General features: G+C 40.3%; 1 protein-coding gene across 2 annotated transcripts; it reads left to right on the top strand.

Moving 5' to 3' along the window:
* The first annotated feature begins 1519 nt into the window (after positions 1-1519).
* On the top strand, positions 1520-22661 carry SMARCE1 (SWI/SNF related, matrix associated, actin dependent regulator of chromatin, subfamily e, member 1). 2 transcript variants are annotated; one of them, XM_004012869.5, is made up of 11 exons: positions 1520-1564; positions 3767-3818; positions 3995-4038; positions 6947-7051; positions 11922-12002; positions 13187-13318; positions 13583-13754; positions 18498-18670; positions 19205-19306; positions 19923-20133; positions 22388-22661. In XM_004012869.5, the coding sequence occupies exons 2-11, from the start codon at positions 3812-3814 to the stop codon at positions 22594-22596; spliced, it is 1236 nt and encodes a 411-aa protein (XP_004012918.1). In that variant the 5' UTR covers positions 1520-1564; positions 3767-3811; the 3' UTR covers positions 22597-22661. The 2 variants fall into 2 exon arrangements, with proteins under 2 accessions (XP_004012918.1, XP_012041460.1); XM_012186070.4 differs by having other exon boundaries at positions 19923-20145.
* Positions 22662-23659: the final 998 nt, after the last annotated feature.

Below are 23659 nucleotides of genomic sequence, written 5' to 3'. Positions count from 1 at the left end.
CAGATACATTATCTCAAGCCCCACTCAGGCTGCCCATTATCCTTTGATGACCTCTTTTCCCTTTCATATGCTCTTTAGTTTCACTAATCTCTAATCATGAACATGAAAATATTGGAGGTGGAAGAACTGGACAGAGGGTCACTTGTCCCTGGCTTTGCATACTTCTGGAGATACCCTAGTCCCTGCTGGCACACCCAGGATGGTGGCTAAGGGTAGCTGAAGAATCAAGTCATTCTAAACGTCAACACCATTCTCAAGTGATTTCAGATCCTTCCCCTCTCTGCAGTGGCGCACGTCGGTCAAGTGTTTATGTATCCAAGGAGAGGCTGCTATCTAGTACATCAACGTGGTCATGATTTAGTGAAAAGAGTCCTGGACTAGACCATAGCCTGCCTCAATATAGATTTACTGAGCTTCTTACAATGGTTCAAGGCCTTACTGGGCACTGGCTATAGGAAGATGACCAATGCAGACCGCTGAATTTTTGCTTTCAAGGCTCTCATAGAGTACTGAGAATAACAAACACAGTCTGATACAATGTATTAGGTAAAGGCCATAATTGTTAATTTGGGAGGAGGAGGGGCGCGTGAGGCAGGGAGTTCCCGGAGGGCATCAGGGACAGAATTTGAGCTGGATCCGGAAGGACAGATGAGTTTAAACCCAAAAGTGAAGGACTGTCGTTCCTGGCAGAGGAAACCGAATGAGCCAAGGCGCTTTAGGACACAGACCCCTTGCCCAGCGCTGCAGGGACACACAACCGGGGGCAAGGAGATTTACATCTCCGGGCCTTGGCTCAGAAACCTGTGACAATTACACCAGCCTTGCGCTTGGGAACAGCTGGGAAGATCTGCGCTGCTTTCGCCAAAGCTCTTGCCCGCGGTTAAGGCAGGAAGCCCTGGGAGGCGCGCAGGAGGACGGAAACTGTAAACCCGGCTCTCCACGCCTCCATCCTCGGCTTGGTGAAGTATATACACTCCAGCTCCCAGAGAAAGAGTCAAGAAAAAGACCGGAAGGGAAAAAAAACCCAGAAACTCTCGGGGGCAGGGACGGGGGGCGTGCGCGGCCTGAGCCCGGCCGGGGTGGTGCGCGGGCCGCGCGGCCACAGAGGTTCCGGGGCTGGCGACCGGGCGCGCTCCCCGCCGCCTTCCGGCCCCGCGCGGGGAAGCTGAGGCCGCGCTCGCGCCCCCCCTCGGCTCAGCCTCGCGCCTCCCGCCGCGCCTCCCGTCCCCGCTCCGGCTCGCTGGGGGCCGCGCGGCCGGGCCTACCCGCGGCCGGGCCACCTCCTCCCTCTCCGGAGTGACGAATCGGCGCCCGGCTGGCAAAGTACTGACTTTCGGGGAGTTTTGAGGAGCGTATGGAGCCTGAAAAAAATCCTTGACTGTGCTAAACACCACCGCGTCCCCACGAGAACGCTTATTTTCCTGAAGAGAGTCGGGTGGGGCCTGGAAAGGAATTAAGAAGAGTGTTGAAAGTGCGAGCGCGGAAGCTCGGGACGCGAGGGGCGGGGCGTGCGCGGGACAAAGGGAAGCGAGGCCGGAGCTGCGGGCGCTTCTTCTGCCCGCGGGTGAGTGTTTCCGACTGGGCCCGGCTGGGTCGGGAGGGTGGAGAGGCGTGGGGTCCCGGCTTGGCTGGGGTTGCTGAGGGTTGCTGGGGTTCAGGCTTGGCCGCGGGACCAGGGCCGGGGGCCGGCTGCGGCCTCTTTGAGGCCTAGCGGAGCGAGGGTGGGGAGAGAGTCCCATCTGGGGCTCCTCTTGGGCGGCCAGAAGTGCCCCTTCCACTAACCCCACGGAAGTGGTCAAGGCGCTTCTGCATGCTCCTCTTCAGTAGAGTAGCTGGTAAAGTGCACCTACACATCAAACCAAACCGAATCGGTCTCAGAGGAAGCCCTTGGGGCAAGCTAAGCCCGTGGTCCTCACCCCCAGGAAGATGGTTTCCCCTTGCCCAGGCAGCGATCTGAGGACTCACGGTGTGGCTTGGAGTGAAAAGCGAAAGCTGGGCAACAGTTTGGCCTGGGTTTGAAACCCAGCTCTGACACTTCCTGACTCTGTGTCTTGAGCCAAGTTACTTATACTGAACGAGACTCCTTTTTTCCCTCTGTAAAATGGCAATAGCAGTACACACCTCGTTGGTAGTGTGACTGTTAAACCAGATGGTGTGAAAGTAGTAAGCCTGTCCCGTATAAGGTATTCAACAAATAACTTCTCCAGGATTTTATGCCAGGCACCGGAGATGCATACAGTGGTGGACAATTGTACGAGATCACTCTTGAAATTTATGGTATAGCAAAAGAGACCAGTAATTTTAGAGTGTTAATAAAATGTGACACACCTGGGAGCTTGTGGCAGATATTATCAGGGCCCCCCACAGCAAGGCCTACTGGATGTTGACAGCCCACCCAAGCTTGAGCAGGAAGGAAATCTGCATTAGACTCTGGTGTCCTGCATGTACCTTAAGGAGAGAGGGAGACCCAGGTTGGGCCATTGAGAAAATAAATGATTTCTTTCTTTCCACACCAGGCCTCTTACTCATAATGCTCCAGAAATGCCCTTAAAATACAAAACAGGAGCAAAAAAAAAATCATGTTTGTTTCTCATAATGTCGGATGAAAATACTCTAGTAGTCATAGAAGTTATTTGCCTTTTTTGTGAAAATGAATGTTCATCTCTTTGTACACATGGTGTGTAATGTATAGTGAGGTAAGGAACAAGTTCACGTGTGTGTGGTCATGTCCTGAGCTAGTGTTACTAGGACTGAAGTTGGTAAAAATTGAGCTAGGTACTGGGACAGCAATAATGAACTAGCTGGTCCCTGTCTCCATTCAGCCCCCATATTAGCAGGTGTAATATGATATTGATCTGTGTAAATTGGAGTACAAATGAGGAAACATTTAATTTTGTACAGATAGGTCCAGAAGTCTCCATTGAGGAGATATATTTTGAGTTGAGCTAAGAAAGATCAATAAGAGTTTTTTCCAGTAGACTCTCGAAATTTATTCCCAGCGGTTATGAAGCTGTTTACCATCATGTTGTTTTTTAGTGGCTCAGTTGTGTCTGACTCTTGCGACCCCATGGACTATAGGGTACCAGGCTCCTCTCTCCATGGGATTCCCCAAGGGAGAATACTGGAGTGGGTTCCCATTTCCTTCTCCAGGAGATCTTCCCAACCCCGGGATTGAACTCAAGTCTTCTGCGTTGGCAGGCGGGTTCTTTTACCGCTGAGCCACCAGGGAAGCTCCATTACTCCTATAAGAGAATGTGAAGTTTCTTGTCACACCAGTTACCTTTTCCACTGCCTTCAGGAGTAAAATGCTGTTTTACTAGAAAGAAGTTGTTATCCTAAAAGGAAGGCAGAGCTGTGGCTGGTCATGGAGCTGTCAGTGTCTGGTAGGCCTTGTTGAGGTAGGCCCCAATAATACATCATATTCTTTTGTCATTGTATTTTTACCGATTTGATTAAATGTTTACATGGCATCAGCGAAACGTTTTCCATACAAGAGGTGGCTCAGTATCAAAAAAAAACAAAAACTTGCAAGTACATGTCTAATTTTACTTTTTAATATCCCCTGTCATTTGTTTTAGTCATTTAATTCTGATCAACTGAGTGACCTAAAGAACTAGTAAAATATTTAAAAGGCTTGATTACTAGAAGATAATGTAATTTTACAAAGAAATATCAAACTACCCTATTCTTTAGAAAAACATTCTCTTATGCTTGCTGAGTTTTGATTATCTTTATTTTTCTTTTTTTTTCCTTTTTTTTATTTTAGTGTCTCAGATTCATTCTTAAGGAACTGAGAACTTAATCTTCCAAAATGTCAAGTAAGTTTCATTTTTTATATTTATCAATCTATATTAATAAGAGACTAATGCCCTAGCAAATGGGAATTCCAAAATACTCTCATTTTTTTTTCTTCAAAACAGGACCATTGGTAGTTTTGTTGCATAGTATTATATCTCAGTTGTTTACAAGAAGTTATTTATTTTCTTTCAAACAGAAAGACCATCTTATGCCCCACCTCCCACCCCAGCTCCTGCAACAGTAAGTTTTAATTTTCTTGTTAATGTAATAGCCAAGTCTGGCCTTGATACAAAAACCCAGATGTCTTCCAGTGACAGTCACTCAATCATTACAGCAACAGGATGAAAAATTCAGCTAAAAAACAGCACTTCCTACTAAATAAAATAACTCTGCATCTTACCTTGAACCAACCCCAACATTTAAAGAAACATACTACTGAAATGCCAACCTCCTATGCTCAGTTCTTTTTTTAATTAGAAATAAGTGGCAAGTTTAACACTTTTCTTGTTCATCTCTATTAAGATTCTTGAAAGCTAATATGAAATTAATGCTCATTCTGGCATTTATTGTTTTTAAACCTAACCTTCAATTGGTTACATTTTTCTCTTCCTATCTGTATATAATTTTCACATGAAATCAAACAATAAAGCTTCCAGTTCTATACTACCTTATTGTAAATCTTTATTTTCAAGCTGTTCAAGTAAGGATTTCATTATCTGTGGGTCAGATCCTGCTATTGAGTTTTATGGCCTTGATACGTTTCAAAGTGTATAAATAATAGTGAACTAGTTTTTTTCACCAAGCACGCTCTGGCCCAGCTTGGTCAGCATGTAAAATAATTGCCCAATCCACAAAACAGATTTAACAGTAACTCTTCAAGCCTTGCCGAAATGGATTCCTTGTTATTTTTTTATTTAAAAACAAAAAACACTGTTAACATTGACCATATCCTACAAAAGAAGTTCTTTAACTAAAGCTGTTAGCCCTCCTTCCATACTCCCTACCCCTAAATTTCAGGCTAGCTAACTAATTAGGGCCTTGTGTAACTTTGTTTTCTCCACTAGATTAACTTTTATTTACTAACCTGCTGTATGTTTCAGTTTACCAACAATTTGTTTTGCCTTAGTAAGATGCTTTTAAAAAGGGATACTGTATCACATCTCAACTTTCTATAACGTACAGTTTCTAAAGTTACTTCCAGTAGATCTTAAAGTCCTGTGTTTGGTTTATTTCCTTTCTTAAAGAACATTTCTTAGTACCATCTCCTTGGCACTCTGCTAGTGGCTATACAGGTGGAGTTGAACAATTGAGATTCCTGACCTCAAAGAGCTAACCATGTACTTCATTTTTGGAAATGGTATAATTGCAGTGTTTTAGTTTCAATTTTTTTTTTAAGTTCCCTTACTTAATTTTCTTACATTATTGCCTCATAATATTGAACAGTGATTATCATTGCGAACGCAACCTTTGAAGGTGTCATTTTGACGCAAATACTGCCTCTAACAGCGTATATTATCTTGAAGACATTAACTTTTTTGAGATAATAGAAATAGCTCAGAAACCAACCCTATGATTTCTTAAATATAGAAAGAGATATTTTTACCTTTCTTCAATCATACTTCTGTACCATTATAATTTTACATTACACATAATATACAGAAGACTAGGGGTTAGTACATCCAACAGAATGGATATTGAATGAGTTATCCTCCTTTATTTTATTTCCATTTCTTCTTCCACCACCATCACCACCACCACCACCTCCACCCACCACTACCACCCAAACGTACCACCACTCCAAGTAACATACACTTCTTTTGTGCCTTTGATACTTCATCTGTGTTTTGCCTACTTATATATGCTTGATTTGCGTCTTCTATAACTACATAGACTAGAAATTGATCACTTGTTCTCTTGTAAAGAATATCAAATGATTGATCTGCTTGAATGTCTTTTTTTTTTTTGGACACTAAGGATATGTGCAGTGGCATGTTTTAGAAAATTGTGTTGATAATAGCTACAGCTTAGTTGGGATGTGTTGTTTACTTTACATTATACAATTCAGCATTGGTACTAATTGCATGTTAAAATGAAATCACTGTCCCTTGTTTTGATTGACTTTCATTAGGTCAAATACCTTACTTTTGGTCTCTCTTTGCCACATCCTTCTTATGCACTAGACTTTGATTCTCATGAACCTTGGATGTCATTTTATTAACCACGAAGGGCACTGCTATATAAGAGCCCATTTGTGATCACATCAACACATAATTTACAAAAGCTGAAAATTCTGTTGCTCCAACAAGCAATTGTGGTTGGAAAGAGGCAGGGCTATCAGGAAATCAGATGAGAAAAAAAAAGTTCAAGTCTATCTACTAGAGAAGTAGTTCACATTAAAACTAAATGCAGAAATTGTTCGTGATTGACCTGTGGAAGATGGATCAAAGAAGAGATGGAAGAGAAAGCCTTTAAAAGAATGACTGGGTTAAAAAGATCAGACAGTACCCCCAGAATGAAATCCATGCATTTCTTACGAGTCTTTGTTTTGAAATCATGTATGTGACATCCATTGACTCCCACATATGTTTTTTTCTATTGATGACTGCTGACTTCCTGATTTGGATCTCTTCTCATTTCTCACCCTACATGAAATGATTTCAAGCTGTCTTCGGAAGCAGTCCACTTCTTGTTTTTGTTTTTGGTAGATAAGTGCATTGGTGGCATTCACATGACTGTCAAATAAATCATGTTTTGTTTTGCATGTGAAGTGTTTTCAGACTCCCAGTTTATCACATTTCAAGCTTTCCAATCTCAGACATATATCGCTAAGTTGTTATTCCATATATTGACCATAAAGTGATCCTGAATGTTCACGACACTTCAGTGTATTGCTTATCCTGAAAGACAAACACACATTCACACATACAAGCACCACTGGCCCCTGCAAAGAGACAGAAAGAGACAAAAAAAAACAAAAACCACTTGCAGACTAGTTTTTCAATGAAAAAAAAGAACAATTACAACACATCATTGCTTGTTTAAATTCAGGTTGCTTTTGCATGCCATATGCAGATCATTTTTCATTTCTGTGTTTTCCTCGTTTGAGCTCATTTCTCATTCGTGTTTTTGTCTCATTTGTTTCCATCAGCAAATGCCCAGCACACCAGGGTTTGTGGGATACAATCCATACAGTCATCTCGCCTACAACAACTACAGGCTGGGAGGGAACCCGGGCACCAACAGCCGGGTCACGGTAGGAGAATCAACTATTACAGCATCCAGCAAACAACTGGAATTGACCAGAAATGCCTTCAGGTTTAGGTCCTTTTGAGTCATCAGCACAGCCATTTAAAAAAAAAAAATTAACCTGGCTTTTAGATTATTTTAAATATTCATTGTACAATCTTATACTGAAAAACAAACAAAAAAATAGTGAGATCTGGGTATGTATATAGAAGAAAAGGAGAATCCATTCTGTTTGGTGATTGGTAGAGATAAAGCCTTGGGCACTTAATGGTAGTGCTCTATGTAGACAAACCTAGGATTTCCTATGGTTAAGATGCCCTTTTTGAGGCAAAGAGTATCTTTCGTTTAAGGTATTTGGCATTAGGCTCAAGAACTATTTTCTTAATAAAGACTGGGCTTATAGACCTGGCCTTTTTGGGCTATTCTACCAGTTTGAACTGCTGCACACAATTATTTGTCTTTTGGATTTTACAGTTGTCGTAACTGAGATTTGTTTCTCTCTAGTTAAAAAGATACTTGTGCCAATTCAAAGAATTGCAGAATGAAAGCTGAACGAAATTAATTTGTTACCAGACTATACATATCCACAACCAGAAGTACGTTTATAGTTCAGAGGATAAAGGATATGGTTGCTGAAACTTAGATGTTTCACTTAAATAATCAGCCTGAGATACCAAAATTGGATGATGTACTTCAAACTTTTTTTTTTAACGTCAGACTTTGTATTTTAAAATTGTCTTTAACTTCATTTAAGGAAATTTAAGGTACCAAAAAAACCAAATAACTGTAAAAATTATTTACCAAAAACAAATAAATCCAAAAGCCAAATGCCGACATACATTGGAATGTGAATTGGTAAGAATTTATACAACCCAGAATGGCTGTAAACTTTTCAATACCTGATTTTTGTTTGCTGTATTCAAAAATAATTCAATTAGTGTGACTTCAGAAAAGCCCTCTCACCCTGTAGTCAAGCTAGAACAGAAAGCTTGTAACTACCAAACTATATGTCTATCTTGGTAAGCATATTGCTTAGCTTGATAGGTTTTGTTTGTCTAAATATTTCATTGTTTCTGCATAATTTGTACTTCATAAGCATATCAAGTTTTATGTGCCATGCATATTTCATGGTATCTGAAAAGAATTCTGACAAAGTGTGTGTATGTATGCATTTTACAATGCATACGGTTTTTATGTGCATTGGTACTTGTTTTTCCCCTGGCCTGAATGTGGTGTTTGACAAGTGTAATGGGGTGGCAAAGTTATCAAATGATAAAGAACATTCATTTTAATTAAGGGGCAGAATCAATTTTGGATCATTTATGTTAATACAGAAAATTATTCATGGTAATAATCAAAAGAATGATTATATTTTAATAGCTCTATACAGTCAGCTCTTGATTATCTATGTTGATGGAAAAGTAATGGTGGTAATGGTAGTATTAGAATCATTTGTATTTTATTTTCTGTAAGCATTCTGTTCTCAACTGGGATGTATCTGGGAATCCTTTGTTAATAAAGTGGTATCATTCAGTGGAGACTTACCAGGAACAGGAAGGTAGAGTCGCTGTCTCAGCCTTGGCCAGTTATCTGTTTCTCCCCATTCCTTCCTGGGGCTGTTGGAGCCCAGTATTTGGAGTAAGCACTAGCTTTAGGGTAGATTAGTATGGGAAGGCTGTTGGGCATGGAAATGTTGATGTTCTGGTTCTTTATAGTTGTTTTATTTGTAGTATTGTCCTCTCAACACCATATTGAAGGGTAATCCAGGTGCTGTGTAGACTTGAAGGAAATGTGGGGGCTTTTAGCCTGTGTTACGCCTTCAGCATTTAGTGACCTCTCGGGTAATCATTCTTTACAAAAATTAGGCCTAAAATTTTAAACTACCTTTTTCTTTTTGTCTGTATATTTAATTTAAGCTCTGATTTTGACCTTTATAAAAGTGTTATTTTAATATGACCCCATTTATGTGTTACTTTGTGGGGAAGCTTCTCTGGTATTATTGTCTGCAAATCACCTGAAGTCATTGATTTGAAGGAGTGATTTGATGACACCCTGTGAAGTAGCTTCCCATAGGATCCACAAACACGTGGTTTTCCCAATGACTCCAGAAAGCTTGAAGAGTTTTCAGACAATAAACACTTTATATATATAAGCATGTTGAAATCTTTTTGGAGTGCTGATGGTAGCTATAAAGTGGAATTCACTTCTGGTCAGTTCTTCATCAGATGCTGATTAACATTCTCTTAAGTACCTACATGAAAACAGGTTGAGACAGAATGTTAAGAACAGTTCATTTCTGTGCTTTAATGGGAATTTCATCCCAGAAGAAAACCTTAGATAAGATCTTACCAGAGAAGCAGGTGAAAATCGGGAAGAAATAACACAAATCTCTCAAGTAGCCAAAATTTCACTAAACCATAGACTTTATTATTCACAGGGGACCTTCCTCTGTTGTAAGCAGTTTTAACTAGAATAATTAGTTGTCTTCCCCCGACTCATTGCCATTTGGAGAGGGGGACAGTTGCTGCTGGAGGTAGGTTTCCTGACAGCAGCAAGGAAGGAAACAGCTGAAAAAGGAGACATGCCTCCCAAAATTATAACTATCAGGTCATTTAATAAAGGAACCGACAGTTTTTCATACCTCAAACCAGGGGATTATAGCAGAGCAGTGGTTATAATTATGTACAGCGCAAACTGCTTTGGGGGGGGGGCGAGGGTGGTGAAGAGTAATGTTTGAGACATTTTAGAAAGATGTCTGTTTGAGATGGTTAATAAATTAAGACTGTTGAGTGATATTAACCTTTAACGTTCTGAAAACCAGCTAGAATTTAACGTTGTTGTTATTGTTTTGGTTTGGTTCTGTTTGTATTTGTAAATTGGTCAATGTAATGAAAATATGACCTCAACATGCAAATGATCCAGATACCTTCCTTTGGGAGAAAAAAAAAGAAGCAAATTCATTGTTATAAAATGCAGCTCTTTGAAAAATATCAAGGAGCAAATATTATTGTAATTTGTTTTTAGTGTTTTAATTCATTTGGAACCCACTCCATGAAATTCTGAAGGTTTGTGTTGGCTGTGAGTTGGAAGTGCTTTCTAGTAACTTTATGTATGAAGACTCAGACTTTCATGTGTTTCTTGCTCTGAATTCGTGACAGAAGGTTAGCTTTGTAGAAATCCACACCCACCCACCAGAGAACTCCTGCAGCCCTCAGACAGATCTCCTGTTGGCTGTTCGTACCGCCTCTGTTGACAGTGTCCATCCCCCGTGTCTCACTTCACCCTGCTGCCCACTGCTGGCTAAAAGCAGGGTTTGTCTACACAGGTATCAGCATCCTGTGTGGTAAGAATACATGGGCGATGTGGAAAGAGAGGAATACTGCTGCAGAGATGAAATGCTTTCTCATAAGTTCATGTATGAAGAAGCAGAGTTACTGACAAGTATATAGGGCTGGAGGGAAACCCTTCTCATAGGAAGAAGAAGCATTGTTTGAAAGTGGTAGAAGGGGTACAGACACACTCTTCCCTGAGCCCTTGGATGAAAAATAAGGTTAGACTTGGAGTCTCAGCTGAGAATTGGGGTGGGGGGTTTCCATCTGGTTTTACCACAACAACACGTAAAGGCAAGGGAGCAAAATGTCACCTTAGTTTTCTTATAAAGATTTGTTGATTCCTATCTTTTGATAATTAGAAGGAAGCCTTCTTCCTTCCCAGCCTGTCAGGAAAATCAATATCAGAAGTCTTCCAGAAATGTGGGGGAAACAAATGTAATTCAGCCATGATTTGATGCTGGGCCCTTGATCAAATGCAGCAGTGTATGCAGAGGTGTGAGTAGGTTCAGAAGCAGCTCTCCTGTACTGGAGGTGTGTGGGGGCGGTGCCCACGGGGCTGCTTGGTCTCCTGCCTGGATTTAGCCTTTAGAAAGAGCTCATCTCCTCTGTTTCTCTCCCCTTTGCCTTTCTCTCACCCACTTTCGTCTTTACCTTTTTAAAAACTATTTTTTAGTTTGCTCACCTTCTGTTTCCCATTTCTTTTTGCTCTGTCTTCCCCCCAAAAAATCAGCATTTTTAGAAAATTAAGAGGAGTTTCTTAACATATGGTCTCAAAATAACTTAATCAGGCCCTGTTTCTGTCATTTCTCTGCTCCTGGTAAACTTGTTCACTCCTCTGCTGTGACTAAGAGTGCAAAAAAGGCATGACTTAAGTGCACACTTCCTAATCTCCTTTATTTAAAAAAAAAAAACTAGATATGGGTATAGAACCTTAAGAAGAATAAAAGCTCTAGTGATATCAAAGCAGTAAGAAGGTTTTTTGTTTGTTTGTTTTTCATTGTTGAATCTAGGGAGTAGGTTTTGTGGTGGTAGTAGGTGTTCATGTGGAAATGTGTTCCTGAAATGGTACAAATAGTAAATAGTCCCCAGTGGGCAGTGTGAGATGTGGTAAGTGCTGATCGGGTTCAGCTTCTGGTGAGATAATCAAGTGTTGACTGTATATGTAATGGTAAATTAAGCAAAATAAAAGGATGCCAGGTAATGTCCTAAATGTGGGACATCTGATGTATAACCATATATTTTTGCTGTATGGATAATTGTGTAATATTTCATTTGTTCTTACAGCCAGGTTGTCAAAGCAGTGGCAATAAACTGCTAAGTAATGTATTAAAAAGCTCTGTGCTTAAAGTCATTTTCTTTATTTTCTTTTGATGTGAATGTTTCTGAATTTGCAGTGATAGCTATTTTCAGTGGAGAAAATATAAGAATCTTGTATCCATGGACGAGTAGAAGAAAGGCGCATTAGAATTTTTAAAGGGACTCTCTTTTCAGTTTGCTGGCGAACTTCTAGCAATTGAGTAATGAACGTATTTAACTCTTTTCTAGGCGTCCTCTGGTATCACGATTCCAAAACCCCCAAAGCCACCAGATAAGCCGCTGATGCCCTACATGAGGTACAGCAGAAAGGTAGGTGCCCTGGAGCCAGAAAGGACCGAGGACCACAGTCTTTGCTCTTTGCTTTACATCAAGGTTCGACGGACTTAGCCAGCCATTCAGTACATAGTCCGAGGAGAGGATACAGGATTACAGTTGTTAAAGACATTAGTTCTGATTTCAAAATTCCAGAACTAAAATCCAACAAGAAAATGATTCAATAAACAGTTAAGGGCTTCCCTTGTGTTCCGGTGGTTGAGAATCATCCTTCCAGTGCAGGGGACAAGGGTTCGAGCCCTGGTCCAGAAAGATCCTACATGCCACCGAGCAGCAGCTACTGAAGCACACGTGCCTGGAACCTGTGCTCCGCAGCAGGAGAAGCCACCACAACGAGAAGCCCGCACGCTGCAGCCAGAAAGTATCCCCCTCTCAGGGCAGCTGGGAAAAGCCTGCACAGCAGTGAAGACCCAGCATAGCCAAAAAATAATAATAATGTACATGTGTACATAATAAACAGTTACAGTACTTAAGATCAAGTTGTGTAGCCAGCATTGTTTAGTCTTTTGGGGAATATTTAATGACGTGAGAAACATGTTAGGTGAAAAAAAGGAATGCGAGACTACAAGTACTGGTATCTTATTTTTATAAAAATAATAGGAAATACATGTTAGTTTGAATTTTTAAAAAAAAGCCTAGAAGACAGTGGTTATCTATAAACAATCAACTTATGGTTCTTTTTATTTTCTTCATACTTTTCTTGAATTTTTCTTTTTCTTTGGTGGGGGGAACAGATGATGAACCTCCATGACTCTCAAAATAACAAGTATAGCTGATACCTTTATTAAAGATGAGCATTTACCTATTTCACCACTACTTAGAAATTTTGAAATTTTTGGTCATAATTATTATATGTGTAATTTGACGATATGTTATGTTGTATTACACGCCGTAACCTCATTCCTTCTAAACTCGTGAATTTTTAGAAAGACAGACTGTGTAGAGTTATTTCATGATAAGTGTCTGTAGTGTTTGGAGGTTTCTGAAATCTGCCTTAAAGTAACCCAGTGGAGGACCCTTGATAATTGTTGCAGCAGGCTGATGGACTATTCCTTGTGCCTTTGTTGATGATTGAAGTAAAGGTTTCTATATTAAAAAGTATTTGTAAAGTCTGTATTTTTAGGCATCAGTACTAAAATCTGAACTGTTTCTTTTTCAAGGTCTGGGACCAAGTAAAGGCTTCCAACCCTGACCTAAAGTTGTGGGAGATTGGCAAGATTATTGGTGGCATGTGGCGAGATCTCACCGATGAAGAAAAACAAGAATATTTAAACGAATACGAAGCAGAAAAGGTAGGATGGGAACTACGGTGGGACAGGTACAAGATAAAGTTCGTAAACACTTGCTTATTACCTATAAAAGAAACATACAATCTAATCAGGCAGCTGAGCCTTCATCTGCCTGGGTCAAGTCACTCAGTTTCTCTAGACTTCAGATTTCTTGTCTGTAAGAAGGAGATAGTTATCCTGTCTTTTGATGTTCAAATGAGATAATGTAAGTATTCATTATAACCTGCAAAATATTAATTCTAAAACAGAGAAACATTTGAATTTCAGATAGAATACAATGAATCTATGAAGGCCTACCATAATTCCCCCGCGTACCTTGCTTACATAAATGCGAAAAGTCGTGCAGAAGCTGCTTTAGAGGAAGAAAGTCGACAGAGACAGTCTCGCATGGAGAAAGGAGAACCTTACATGAGCATTCAGCCTGCTGAAGACCCAGACGGTAAAAAAAAAAAAAAGTGGAGCTTTGTTTACGCTTTCTCTGAGAATTAAAATATGAGAAATCTCTTAAGTTGAAGTTTTGTTTCCTATCCGAAATGGCAAACAGAGCATAATTTAAGTGCCATTTCAATATTTTAAATAATTATTCTGATTAAGATTTGTGTGTAAATTTCCCAAAGAAAAAGAAATACCTTTTTTAGTGCAGACAATAGCAAAAACTACCTATTGTTTATCAAAATCTTTGTACTCCTTACCTCAGCTGCTTTTAAAAGTTAAATGCCTTCAGGTTACTGTTATTGGTTCCTTAAATCAGCTGAGTTAAAGGCTCTTAAGCTACAAAGTTAATGAGTGGGAAGAGACATTTTGAACTCTAGTTAATTCCGAAATCCAACTAGAATTCATAAATACAACTCATAATGATGCTTACAAGGGTGCTTTACTGCCTAGTCGCCAAGTCACGCTGGATCTTTGGCAACCCCATGGACTGTAGCCCGCCAGACTCTGTCCGTGGGATTTCCCAGGCAAGAATACTGGAGTGGGTTGCCATTTCCTCCACGGGATCTTCCTGACCCAGGGATCAAACCCACGTCTCTGCTTGCCAGGCAGGTTCTTTACCACTGGGCCACCTAAGAAGCCCTACGAGGGTGCACACGTACAAATGTTATACACACACACACACACACACACACGCACGTGGAGCGGAGCTTCCTAATTGGCATTCCATGAAGAGTCTGCAGGTGTGCTCGTGCGCTTCCGCTTCTCTGCAGCCAGGCGGGGTCTGAGGCTGCAAGGAGCTTCAGAGCTAGCCACCTCCCGCTGTGAGTGTACTCATCCACATAGCACGCATGCTATACAAATTATTTTCCTCATGTGCTGCTGTGATGTGGAAGAGGTTGGAAGCTCTAGCTGCAAGCAACAGAAACATTAGGAAAATAATTTAAGATCCCATTTTAAAGTAGTAAAACAAAGAAGCTTATAAGGCCTTAAAGAAGAGACCTTTAAGAAAAGAAGCACTAATACCACCTAAAGACATGAATAAACTGAAATACTTCGAGAAAAAGCACAAATGAGTGTTTAAAAGAAAGGACTGGAATATTGACAGATATCCCCATAAATACAAATCTAATAAACATAGAGACTAGAATAGGGAATAGAGAGAATCAAGCATGTTCAGCAGTCAGCTGTGCTACAGACACACGGGCACATGCAAACTCTTAATTGGTCAGATTGAATGATTAATGCAAGAAAAAAGCACAGAACTAAACAAATAGAAGATCCAGTTTACAAACTATTGGAAGGATGAGAGGTCAGTAATAAGTGGGAACAAAGACTTGGGATGTAGAAGCCATAAGTAGGAATCAGACAAAGTTTCCACTAGGTGAAGGTAACAAACAGCATGAACGTGGAGCGGGCCTGAAAGAGACTCACTAAGGAATAGTCTTGAAAAGAGAGCCCTTCTCTGTTTTCTCAGGCTTCTGCCCATTATGTTTTTTAAGTTGAAAATAGGATATTAGAACTAGAGCTGGCAGTAAGAAAGGACAGTAATAATTAAGATGCCAGGATAAGGATGACTTTAGACCTTGGACTTTACCCCCAGAACAGAGTAGCAAGAGGAAGACTTGGGGGGGCGGGGTGGAAATGTACGTAAAATCAAGAGGAAGGCTGAAGGTCCACAAGTACAGCAGCTGCTCTCTTAATAGAGAAGACCTACAAGCCTACAGGACATAGGCAGTTATCCTCACAAAATAGTGAAGGCTTTTTTTTTTTTAGAAAGGGAATATTCATGAGATCAAGTAAATACCTGGTGAATTAGAAAATATAAACCTACCCTCCCCTTACCCAAAAATAAATCAGCCAGCTAAAGTGCAAGGAAAGACAGGTGCAGACTTCCTTGGTTAAGTTTGTGCCCTCCCAGTGCAATGGTTTGAGCTCTGTTCGGGGAACTAAGATCCCACGTGCTATTCAGCATGGCCAAAAAATAATACATTTTTTAAAAAAGGAAAGACAAGCCCGTATTGCTAAGACTTTATTTACCAGTGATCAGCACTGGGGACATATGAAAGAAGAACAGTAATAAAAAGGAAACCTGGATGGATAACCTAGCACAAATGTACATAATCCTAAGTGTGAATATGAAAAACTCCCTTAAGTAAAAACAAGTCACAATTTTTTAATGGTATCTTTTGTTCCAGTAATTTTAATTTCAGAAGTAATATCCTACAGCAACTACTTGAAACAAAAATAATCGGCACAACAGTTCATAGCGGTGGTATTTCTGATAATCCGAGTTTCAGTAACTACTTAAGTTCCAGATATGAAGGGATGTCCTAAAATGACACAGCAACACAGTTAGGGCCTTTGCAGTAGAGTTTGCTACAGTATGGTCCCCCGCCTCTGATAGAGGAACTTTTGTTTTAATGTGTATTGCTTAAGAGGAAGCACTTTTTTAAAAAGTTAGTTGATTTAAATAAAAATATTAACAAAAAATAGCACATGTTATTAGCAGATATGTCAAAAACTGGTAGTGATAAGACCGAAGGTTCAGTTCAGTTCAGTCACTCAGTTGTGTCCAACTGTTTGTGACCCCATGGACTGCAGCATGCCAGGCCTCCCTGTCTATCACTAACTCCTGGAGTTTACTCAAACTCATGTCCGTTGAGTAGGTGATCCCATCCAACCATCTCATCCTCTGTCGTCCCCTTCTCCTCCCGCCTTGAATCTTTCCCAGCATCAGGGTCTTTTCCAGTGAGTCCGTTCTTCGCATCAGGTGGCCAAATATTGGAATTTCAGCTTCAACATCAGTCCTTCCAATGAATATTCAGGACTGATTTCCTTTAGGATCGACTGGCTGGATCTCCTTGCAGTCCAAGGGACTCTCCAACACCACAAGAGTCTTCTCCAACACCACAGTTCAAAAGCATCTTCATTGCTCAGCTTTCTTTATAGTCCAACTCTCACATCCATACATGACCACTAGAAAAACCATAGCCTTGACTAGACAGACCTTTGTTGGCAAAGTAATGTCTCTGCTTTTTAATATGCTGTCTAGATTGTCATAAATTTTCTTCCAAGGAGTAAGCGTCTTTTTTAATTTCATGGCTGCAGTCACCATCTGCAGTGATTTTGGAGCCCCCAAAAAATGAAGTCTGCCGCTGTTTTCACTGTTTTCCCCATCTATTTCCCATGAAGTGATGGGACCAGATGCCATGATCTTAGTTTTCTGAATGTTGAGTTTTAAGCCAACTTTTTCACTCTCCTCTTTCACTTTCATCAAGGGGCTCTTTAGTTCTTCTTCACTTTCTGCCATAAGGGTGGTACCATCTGCACATCTGAGGTTATTGATATTTCTCCCAGCAATCTGGATTCCAGTTTGTGCTTCATCCAGCCCAGCATTTCTCATGATGTACTCTGCATGTAAGTTAAATAAGCAGAGTGACAATATACGGCCTTGACGTACTCCTTTTCCTATTTGGAACCAGTCTGTTGTTCCATGTCCAGTTCTAACTGTTGCTTCCTGACCTGCATACAGATTTCTCAGGAGGCAGGTCAGGTGGTCTGGTATTACCATCCCTTTCAGAATTTTCCACAGTTTGTTGTGATCCATACAGTCAAAGCCTTTGGCATAGTCATAAAGCAGAAATAGATGTTTTTCTGGAACTCTCTTACTTTTTTGATGATCCAACAGATGTTGGCAATTTGATCTCTGGTTCCTGTGCCTTTTCTAAAACCAGCTTGAACATAAGGAAGTTCATGGTTCACGTATTGCTGAAGCCTGGCTTGGAGAATTTTGAGCATTACTTTACTAGCGTGTGAGATGAGTGCAATTGTGTGGTAGTTTGAGCATTCTTTGGCATTGCCTTTCTTTGGGATTGGAATGAAAACTGACCTTTTCCAGTCCTGTGGCCACTGCTGAGTTTTCCAAATTTGCTGGCTGATTGAGTGCAGCACTTTTCACAACATCATCTTTTGGGATTTGAGACAGCTCAACTGGAATTCCACTACCTCCACTAGCTTTGTTCGTAGTGATGCTTCCTAAGACCCACTTAGGCAAAGTGTAATAGTGTAAGAGCAAAGGTAATAGCTACTAAAAATAAGCTTGTAAACTAGACCCATACTATATGTATATGAACTTGAGTGAATAGAAATAATGTGTGATACCTTTATACACTGATAACAAATGTATACATGTATAAATTGATAAAAATTAAAAGTAAAATTTAGAACTAAACATTTTTTAAGGCCTTAGTGTTATTTTAATCTGATAAAATATATATGCCCATCTGGGAAACTGCTATTACTAGAGGTAATGTTTTCTCTGCAGTGGGCATTTTCCTTACTTTGAAGTGCTACAGTGACAAAGACACCAGAAAGTTCCTTTGCATCATCAGCTGTAAAAGCTTTGAATTATATCCAGAGAGTGAAATATTTGGCAAAATCTGTACTGCTATCACGTGCAGCCTTCATGTTGATTTCCAGGCCAAAGACACTTGGTTATATCTGATTTGTGTTTCAGCCAAATATCAGATGCACATCCTCACTTAAAAGATTTTGTGAGAAAAACCAACATCTTGGCTGGTGAACACATTGTATCCTCTGTATGGTTTTTATCCAGTGACTGCCCTGGTGCTCCTTTGACACCCTTTAAACCCACTTATTAGACCAGTGAGGACCATGGCTTCTTGGTAACTAAGTGCTAATTATGGTAATTGGTGACCTGATTTCCAGATCATGTTGTTTATTCCAGATTATGATGATGGCTTTTCAATGAAGCATACAGCCACCGCCCGTTTCCAGAGAAACCACCGCCTCATCAGTGAAATCCTTAGTGAAAGTGTGGTGCCAGACGTTCGGTCAGTTGTCACAACAGCTAGAATGCAGGTTCTTAAACGACAGGTCCAGTCCTTAATGGTTCATCAGGTAAAGACAGAAAACATTTGTTATGGTAAGATGGGCCTGTGCCGTAGGTGCCCGGTAACCTGATTATGTACCATGCATGAGTGTGCCTGTTAAATATTTATGTCCAATATAACCCGTTCCTGATTCAGGGAAGAGGCTGGAGGGCGTAGACCCTTCCCAGAGATTAAGTAAGTTTGTCATTAAAACTGTAACAGGGAACCTTTTGACGGAAAGTGTATTTGTTAAGAATTTTGAGATATCCTATCAACTTTTACTAGCCTACTAAATATTTTTCTTCCAAAACATTGCTGAGAGCTGACAGTATTGTCTAACTTACTCTTGTTAATGAGTTATCCTCTCTGTGCTGCATTTTTACATTTTTTAAATTTTAGCACATTATATAATAAGTAATTTAAATTTAAAAAGCGAAACACTTATCACACTGTGAAAAAGTGTGGACCATTAAAAAAAAGAGACATATTTTCTGTGTTTGACATTAGCTTTAGAGAAGATAATTTAGTAGTAAATAACAAAGCTTGGTCTTATCTTTTACAGCGAAAATTAGAAGCTGAACTTCTTCAAATAGAGGAGCGACACCAAGAAAAGAAGAGGAAATTCCTGGAAAGCACAGACTCATTTAACAATGAGCTTAAAAGGGTATGGAATGTGTTACCTATACTTGTATCACTGTGTCTGTTACTTTTTTTTCTCATTCTTTTTTCCAAAATAGTGTTTTTATGTAGTGTCATTCACTTTGAAACAGGGTTAACTTTGCTGTAGCTGGTAAGATCTTTACTTTATAAAATAATTTCCATTTTCTGGCAACGTTGCAATAGGTTTGAAACATTGTATAGTATACACGTTCCCTGAACTAGGCCTGAGACTCTAGAACCCTCTGGTATTTTAAACTCTCATACACTTGTGAATTATTTTCATTGCAACTTACTCATCAAATGTCTTCATTAGCTGTAGCTCACAGTTTGCACTTCACACGAAAACAAGTAAATAGAGTGTTTGGCAGCCTGAAATGTAAAACAGAAGCTTTGAGTATAAGCCAGTGCTTTCAGCGTTGCTTCACCAACTATTCTGGAACACTTGATACTACATGGCTGCTAGGGCAACTTTCCTGTAGACACAAGAGCTTGGTTTTTTTCCTGCCATATATATGAATATAGTTCTTAGCCAAGAAAACCCACTTGTGAATAATTTCTCTGATTCAGAGATTGTAAGAAAAGAACATGACTAAGAGAGTGTTTTGTTTTCTGACTACTAGTTGTGTGGTTTGAAAGTAGAAGTGGATATGGAAAAAATTGCCGCTGAAATTGCACAAGCTGAGGAGCAGGCTCGAAAAAGGCAGGAGGAAAGGGAAAAAGAGGCGGCAGAGCAAGCCGACCGCAGCCAGAGCAGTATCGTTCCTGAAGAGGAGCCAGCAGCGAGCAAGACCGAAGACAAGAAGGAGGACGAGAGCATGCCGATGGAGACAGGTAGCCTGCCAGGTGATCGCAGAGTAAATGTTGAGGGCTTTTACAGCTGTCTTTAATTCTGACTTTCCTTTCTCAGTGCTTTCTGGAGGTCACTCTGTTAATCTTGCCTCTTGAATTATTCTCCATATGACATATGCATTCTTTCTTCCTAAATCTTAATCTCTTATAATAGATTCACTTAAAGTGTTGGTATTGGTACAAAATAGCAGTGATGTGTTGCCTTTAGTCTGGCTGTTTGAGGTCTTGGGTATTTGCCCAGATTGAGTCATATCATTCCCTTACTTGGGATATAAAGTATTGAATGTAGTGGTTTAACGGTTAAGGGTACTGGCCTGGAGGGCCCACAGATCTGGGTACTGTTCCACCCCATACTAGCACTGTGACCTTCAGTCTAGGTAAGTTAATTTCAGTTTCCTCCTTAGTAAATATTCTAGCACCCACCTCTTGAAATTGAATTCCCAAGGATAAAGAAGCAGATGTATATAAAATCATCATTACTGGATTTGGCATGGTATTGGCACTCAGTATTTTAACCTTTATTGCTAAAATTGTTTAAACAGCATGTGGTCCTTGCCCTTAAGATCAGTCATCTTTGGTGTCCTAGAACAGAGTTGGGCAAATAAAACCTGCAGGCCAAATCCTGCCTGCCACCTATTTTTGTAAATAAAGTTTTATTGGAACCATTTGTTTACACATTATCTGTGGCTGCCTTGGGGCTCCAGCAGTGTAGTTGAGTAGTTGCAACTAAGACAGCCTGACTCACAAAAGCTGAAAATTTTCTATCTAGTCTCACAGAAAATGTTTATTGATTCCATCCTAGAAAAATTCATACTTGCAGTTTTACTGATTTTCCTGACTAAAAACATGCCTCAAGGCAAACAACGTGCAAAGCTTACGTGAAGTACTGATTAAATCAGTTACTGGTTGAAATCTTGGGATCGCTCTGCGCGCGGTTTTGACCCTGCTCAGTGCGCTGTGTAGTAAACAGAACTGAGCTGGAGGAAGCATGGGAAACACAACCAAAAGCTCCCTGGACTGTCATCACAAGAGCTGAGAGGGACCACAGTCACCCTTGGTGCTCTGCTAACAACTTCTGATTGGACATCTGGAAAGCATTAAATGGGATATGCTATCTTTACCAGATATTTCTATAGAATGTAATTCAGCAGATTAACATTTCAGATAGTCAGATTTTAAGTTTAACTATCTGAATCATTTTCTGTTTTGTGTGAACATGTTTTTTATCGTAACAAATTTGGAGCATGAACACGTTCTGTGGTTAAAGCGAGAGCCTGAGGATGAAAGTACGGCTCCTTCACTCACTTGGCAACTGGAACACTACTTGGTCCTCTGCCGCTGTTTTGTCATCTATGAATAGAGTATGCCTGTAGGAGAGTGTGCCTGTAGGTCTTTGGGCTTCACAGGTGGCGCAGTGGTAAAGAATCCTCCTGCCAAGCAGGAGACCTGGGTTCGATTGCTGGGTCAGGAAAATACCCTGGAGAAAGAAATGGCAACCCATTCCAGTATTCATGCCTGAGAAGTCCTCTGGACAGGAGAGACTGGCAGACTGCAGTACATGGGGTCACAAAGAGCCAGACACAACTTAGCAACTACACCACCACCACCATAGGTCTTTACTCAAATTTTTATCCTCCTAACTGAAGAAAATCGTTTCAGACTATTGGAGCAATAACAGAAAACAGCCTACCATGACTTATAACAAAATACTTTATCAGTCTTATACCATTTCCTTACCTGCTTTCTCACTCGTTAAATCCGAGCACTTCACACAGCATTGTCCAAAGAGATATGTCCCTGTGTAATTGGAAATGTTCTGCTACTGACCCTTTTTAATGAAATTTAAGTGAAATTAATTTTAATAAGTCTTCAAACGCCAGTGTGCACTTTAGACTTAGAGCACATTGAAATTTGGAAGCTAAATTTTCAGCAGAAATACTTGATCTGTATTGAGATTCAAAATTTACAGTTAAAAAGTGGATTTTTTTTTTCCAAATTCCAGCTTGTTTTAAACCTGCTGAAAGTTCCTTGGTCACACTAGCCCATTCTCCAAATTCCAGCTTGTTTTAAACCTGCTGAAAGTTCCTTGGTCGCACTAGCCCACCTCAGGTGCTTGATACGTGTATTCATATGTAGTGAGTGGCTGCCTTGTCACTGGATGCTGCAGCTCTGGACTGCCAACACAGCAGTGTAAATTTTTGTCTGGGAACTAACAGTGACAAATGTGTGATTACAGAGGAGACACACCTTGAAGATACAACAGAAAGCCAACAGAATGGTGAGGAAGGCACGTCTACTCCTGAGGACAAGGAGAGCGGGCAGGAAGGGGTGGACAGTCTGGCAGAGGAAGGGACCAGTGATAGCAACACTGGCTCAGAAAGCAACAGCGCAACCGTGGAGGAGCCACCGACAGATCCCGTACCAGAAGACGAGAAAAAAGAATAAATGTTGCCTTGTTTTATGTGTTCTAAATAACTTTTTTAAATGAAAAAATGTTTTTTGAGTTTTAATGGTGTTATGTGGTTTGTGTATTAATATTGTTCTTGTCCATATCACACCACCAAAGGCTTTTGGACCATTTAGCATCACGAGCTGAATGGCACAGTCACCTTTCGTAAGCGGTCGCAAAGATGGTTCTTTGGATCTTGTTTCTAGCCCTCAACTGCTGAGAGCCTCAGAATTTAGATTAACTGAGAAAATGCCCACCTCTTTTAGAGAATTCTCCTTTGATGCTGCAAATCTACTTGTACAAATGCCTTCCTACAGCTCACTTGGGTGCTTACCAAAGCCATAGCTTTAAGCCTTCCCAGTCCCCATCAATAGCTTCCTGAAGGCCTGCTTTCTTGCTTCCTTCCACAAAGAGCAGCTTCTCGAGAACGTAATCATGTATGAGTGTGTATTTGTTCACTTACCCTTTTTTATTTTTCGTCAGTGTCAGATACCAAGAGTTGTGTTAATGTGTTGAGTGTACCTACAGCCACACTTGGATTGTATTGATCCAGAATAGTCTCCATAGTTAGTTACTGGCTTATGAAATAGTCGTTAAAGTGAACATGGCACATACACACTTATCTATACACCTTTTGCTATAATTAATATCAGATATGTTCTGGTGAGAACCCATCTTTATTGTACAGGGGGAAAAAAATACTTTTTTCCCTGAGTTTTCCAAAGACAGAATAGATCACAAAACTGAAAGAAGTAAATATTCTTGTAATGGAATATGTAACTTCAAAATGATTAGCCCATGCTAGAAAGAAAACAGCTGGGAATTAAGGTTCATCCACTGGAAATTGTTTTACAATAATCAAAACATTTAAAACCTCAAGGCTCAGGATCCCATAGGTCAGAGCCAACCTTTTTGATAAACTTAGTAAAGTCTTAGAGACTGGAAGCAAGATAGTTTGTGACACATAAGCATTCTAAAAACTAGAATAGATTTTTACTGAATAGTGGTATAACTGATGGTATATGTTTCTTAAAGGTCCAAATGTAATAAAAAATTGGA

Source organism: Ovis aries, chromosome 11 (genome assembly GCF_016772045.2).
Source record: "Ovis aries strain OAR_USU_Benz2616 breed Rambouillet chromosome 11, ARS-UI_Ramb_v3.0, whole genome shotgun sequence".
In the NCBI taxonomy this organism is placed as follows: domain Eukaryota; kingdom Metazoa; phylum Chordata; class Mammalia; order Artiodactyla; family Bovidae; genus Ovis; species Ovis aries.
This window is presented reverse-complemented; position numbering and strand designations above follow the sequence as displayed.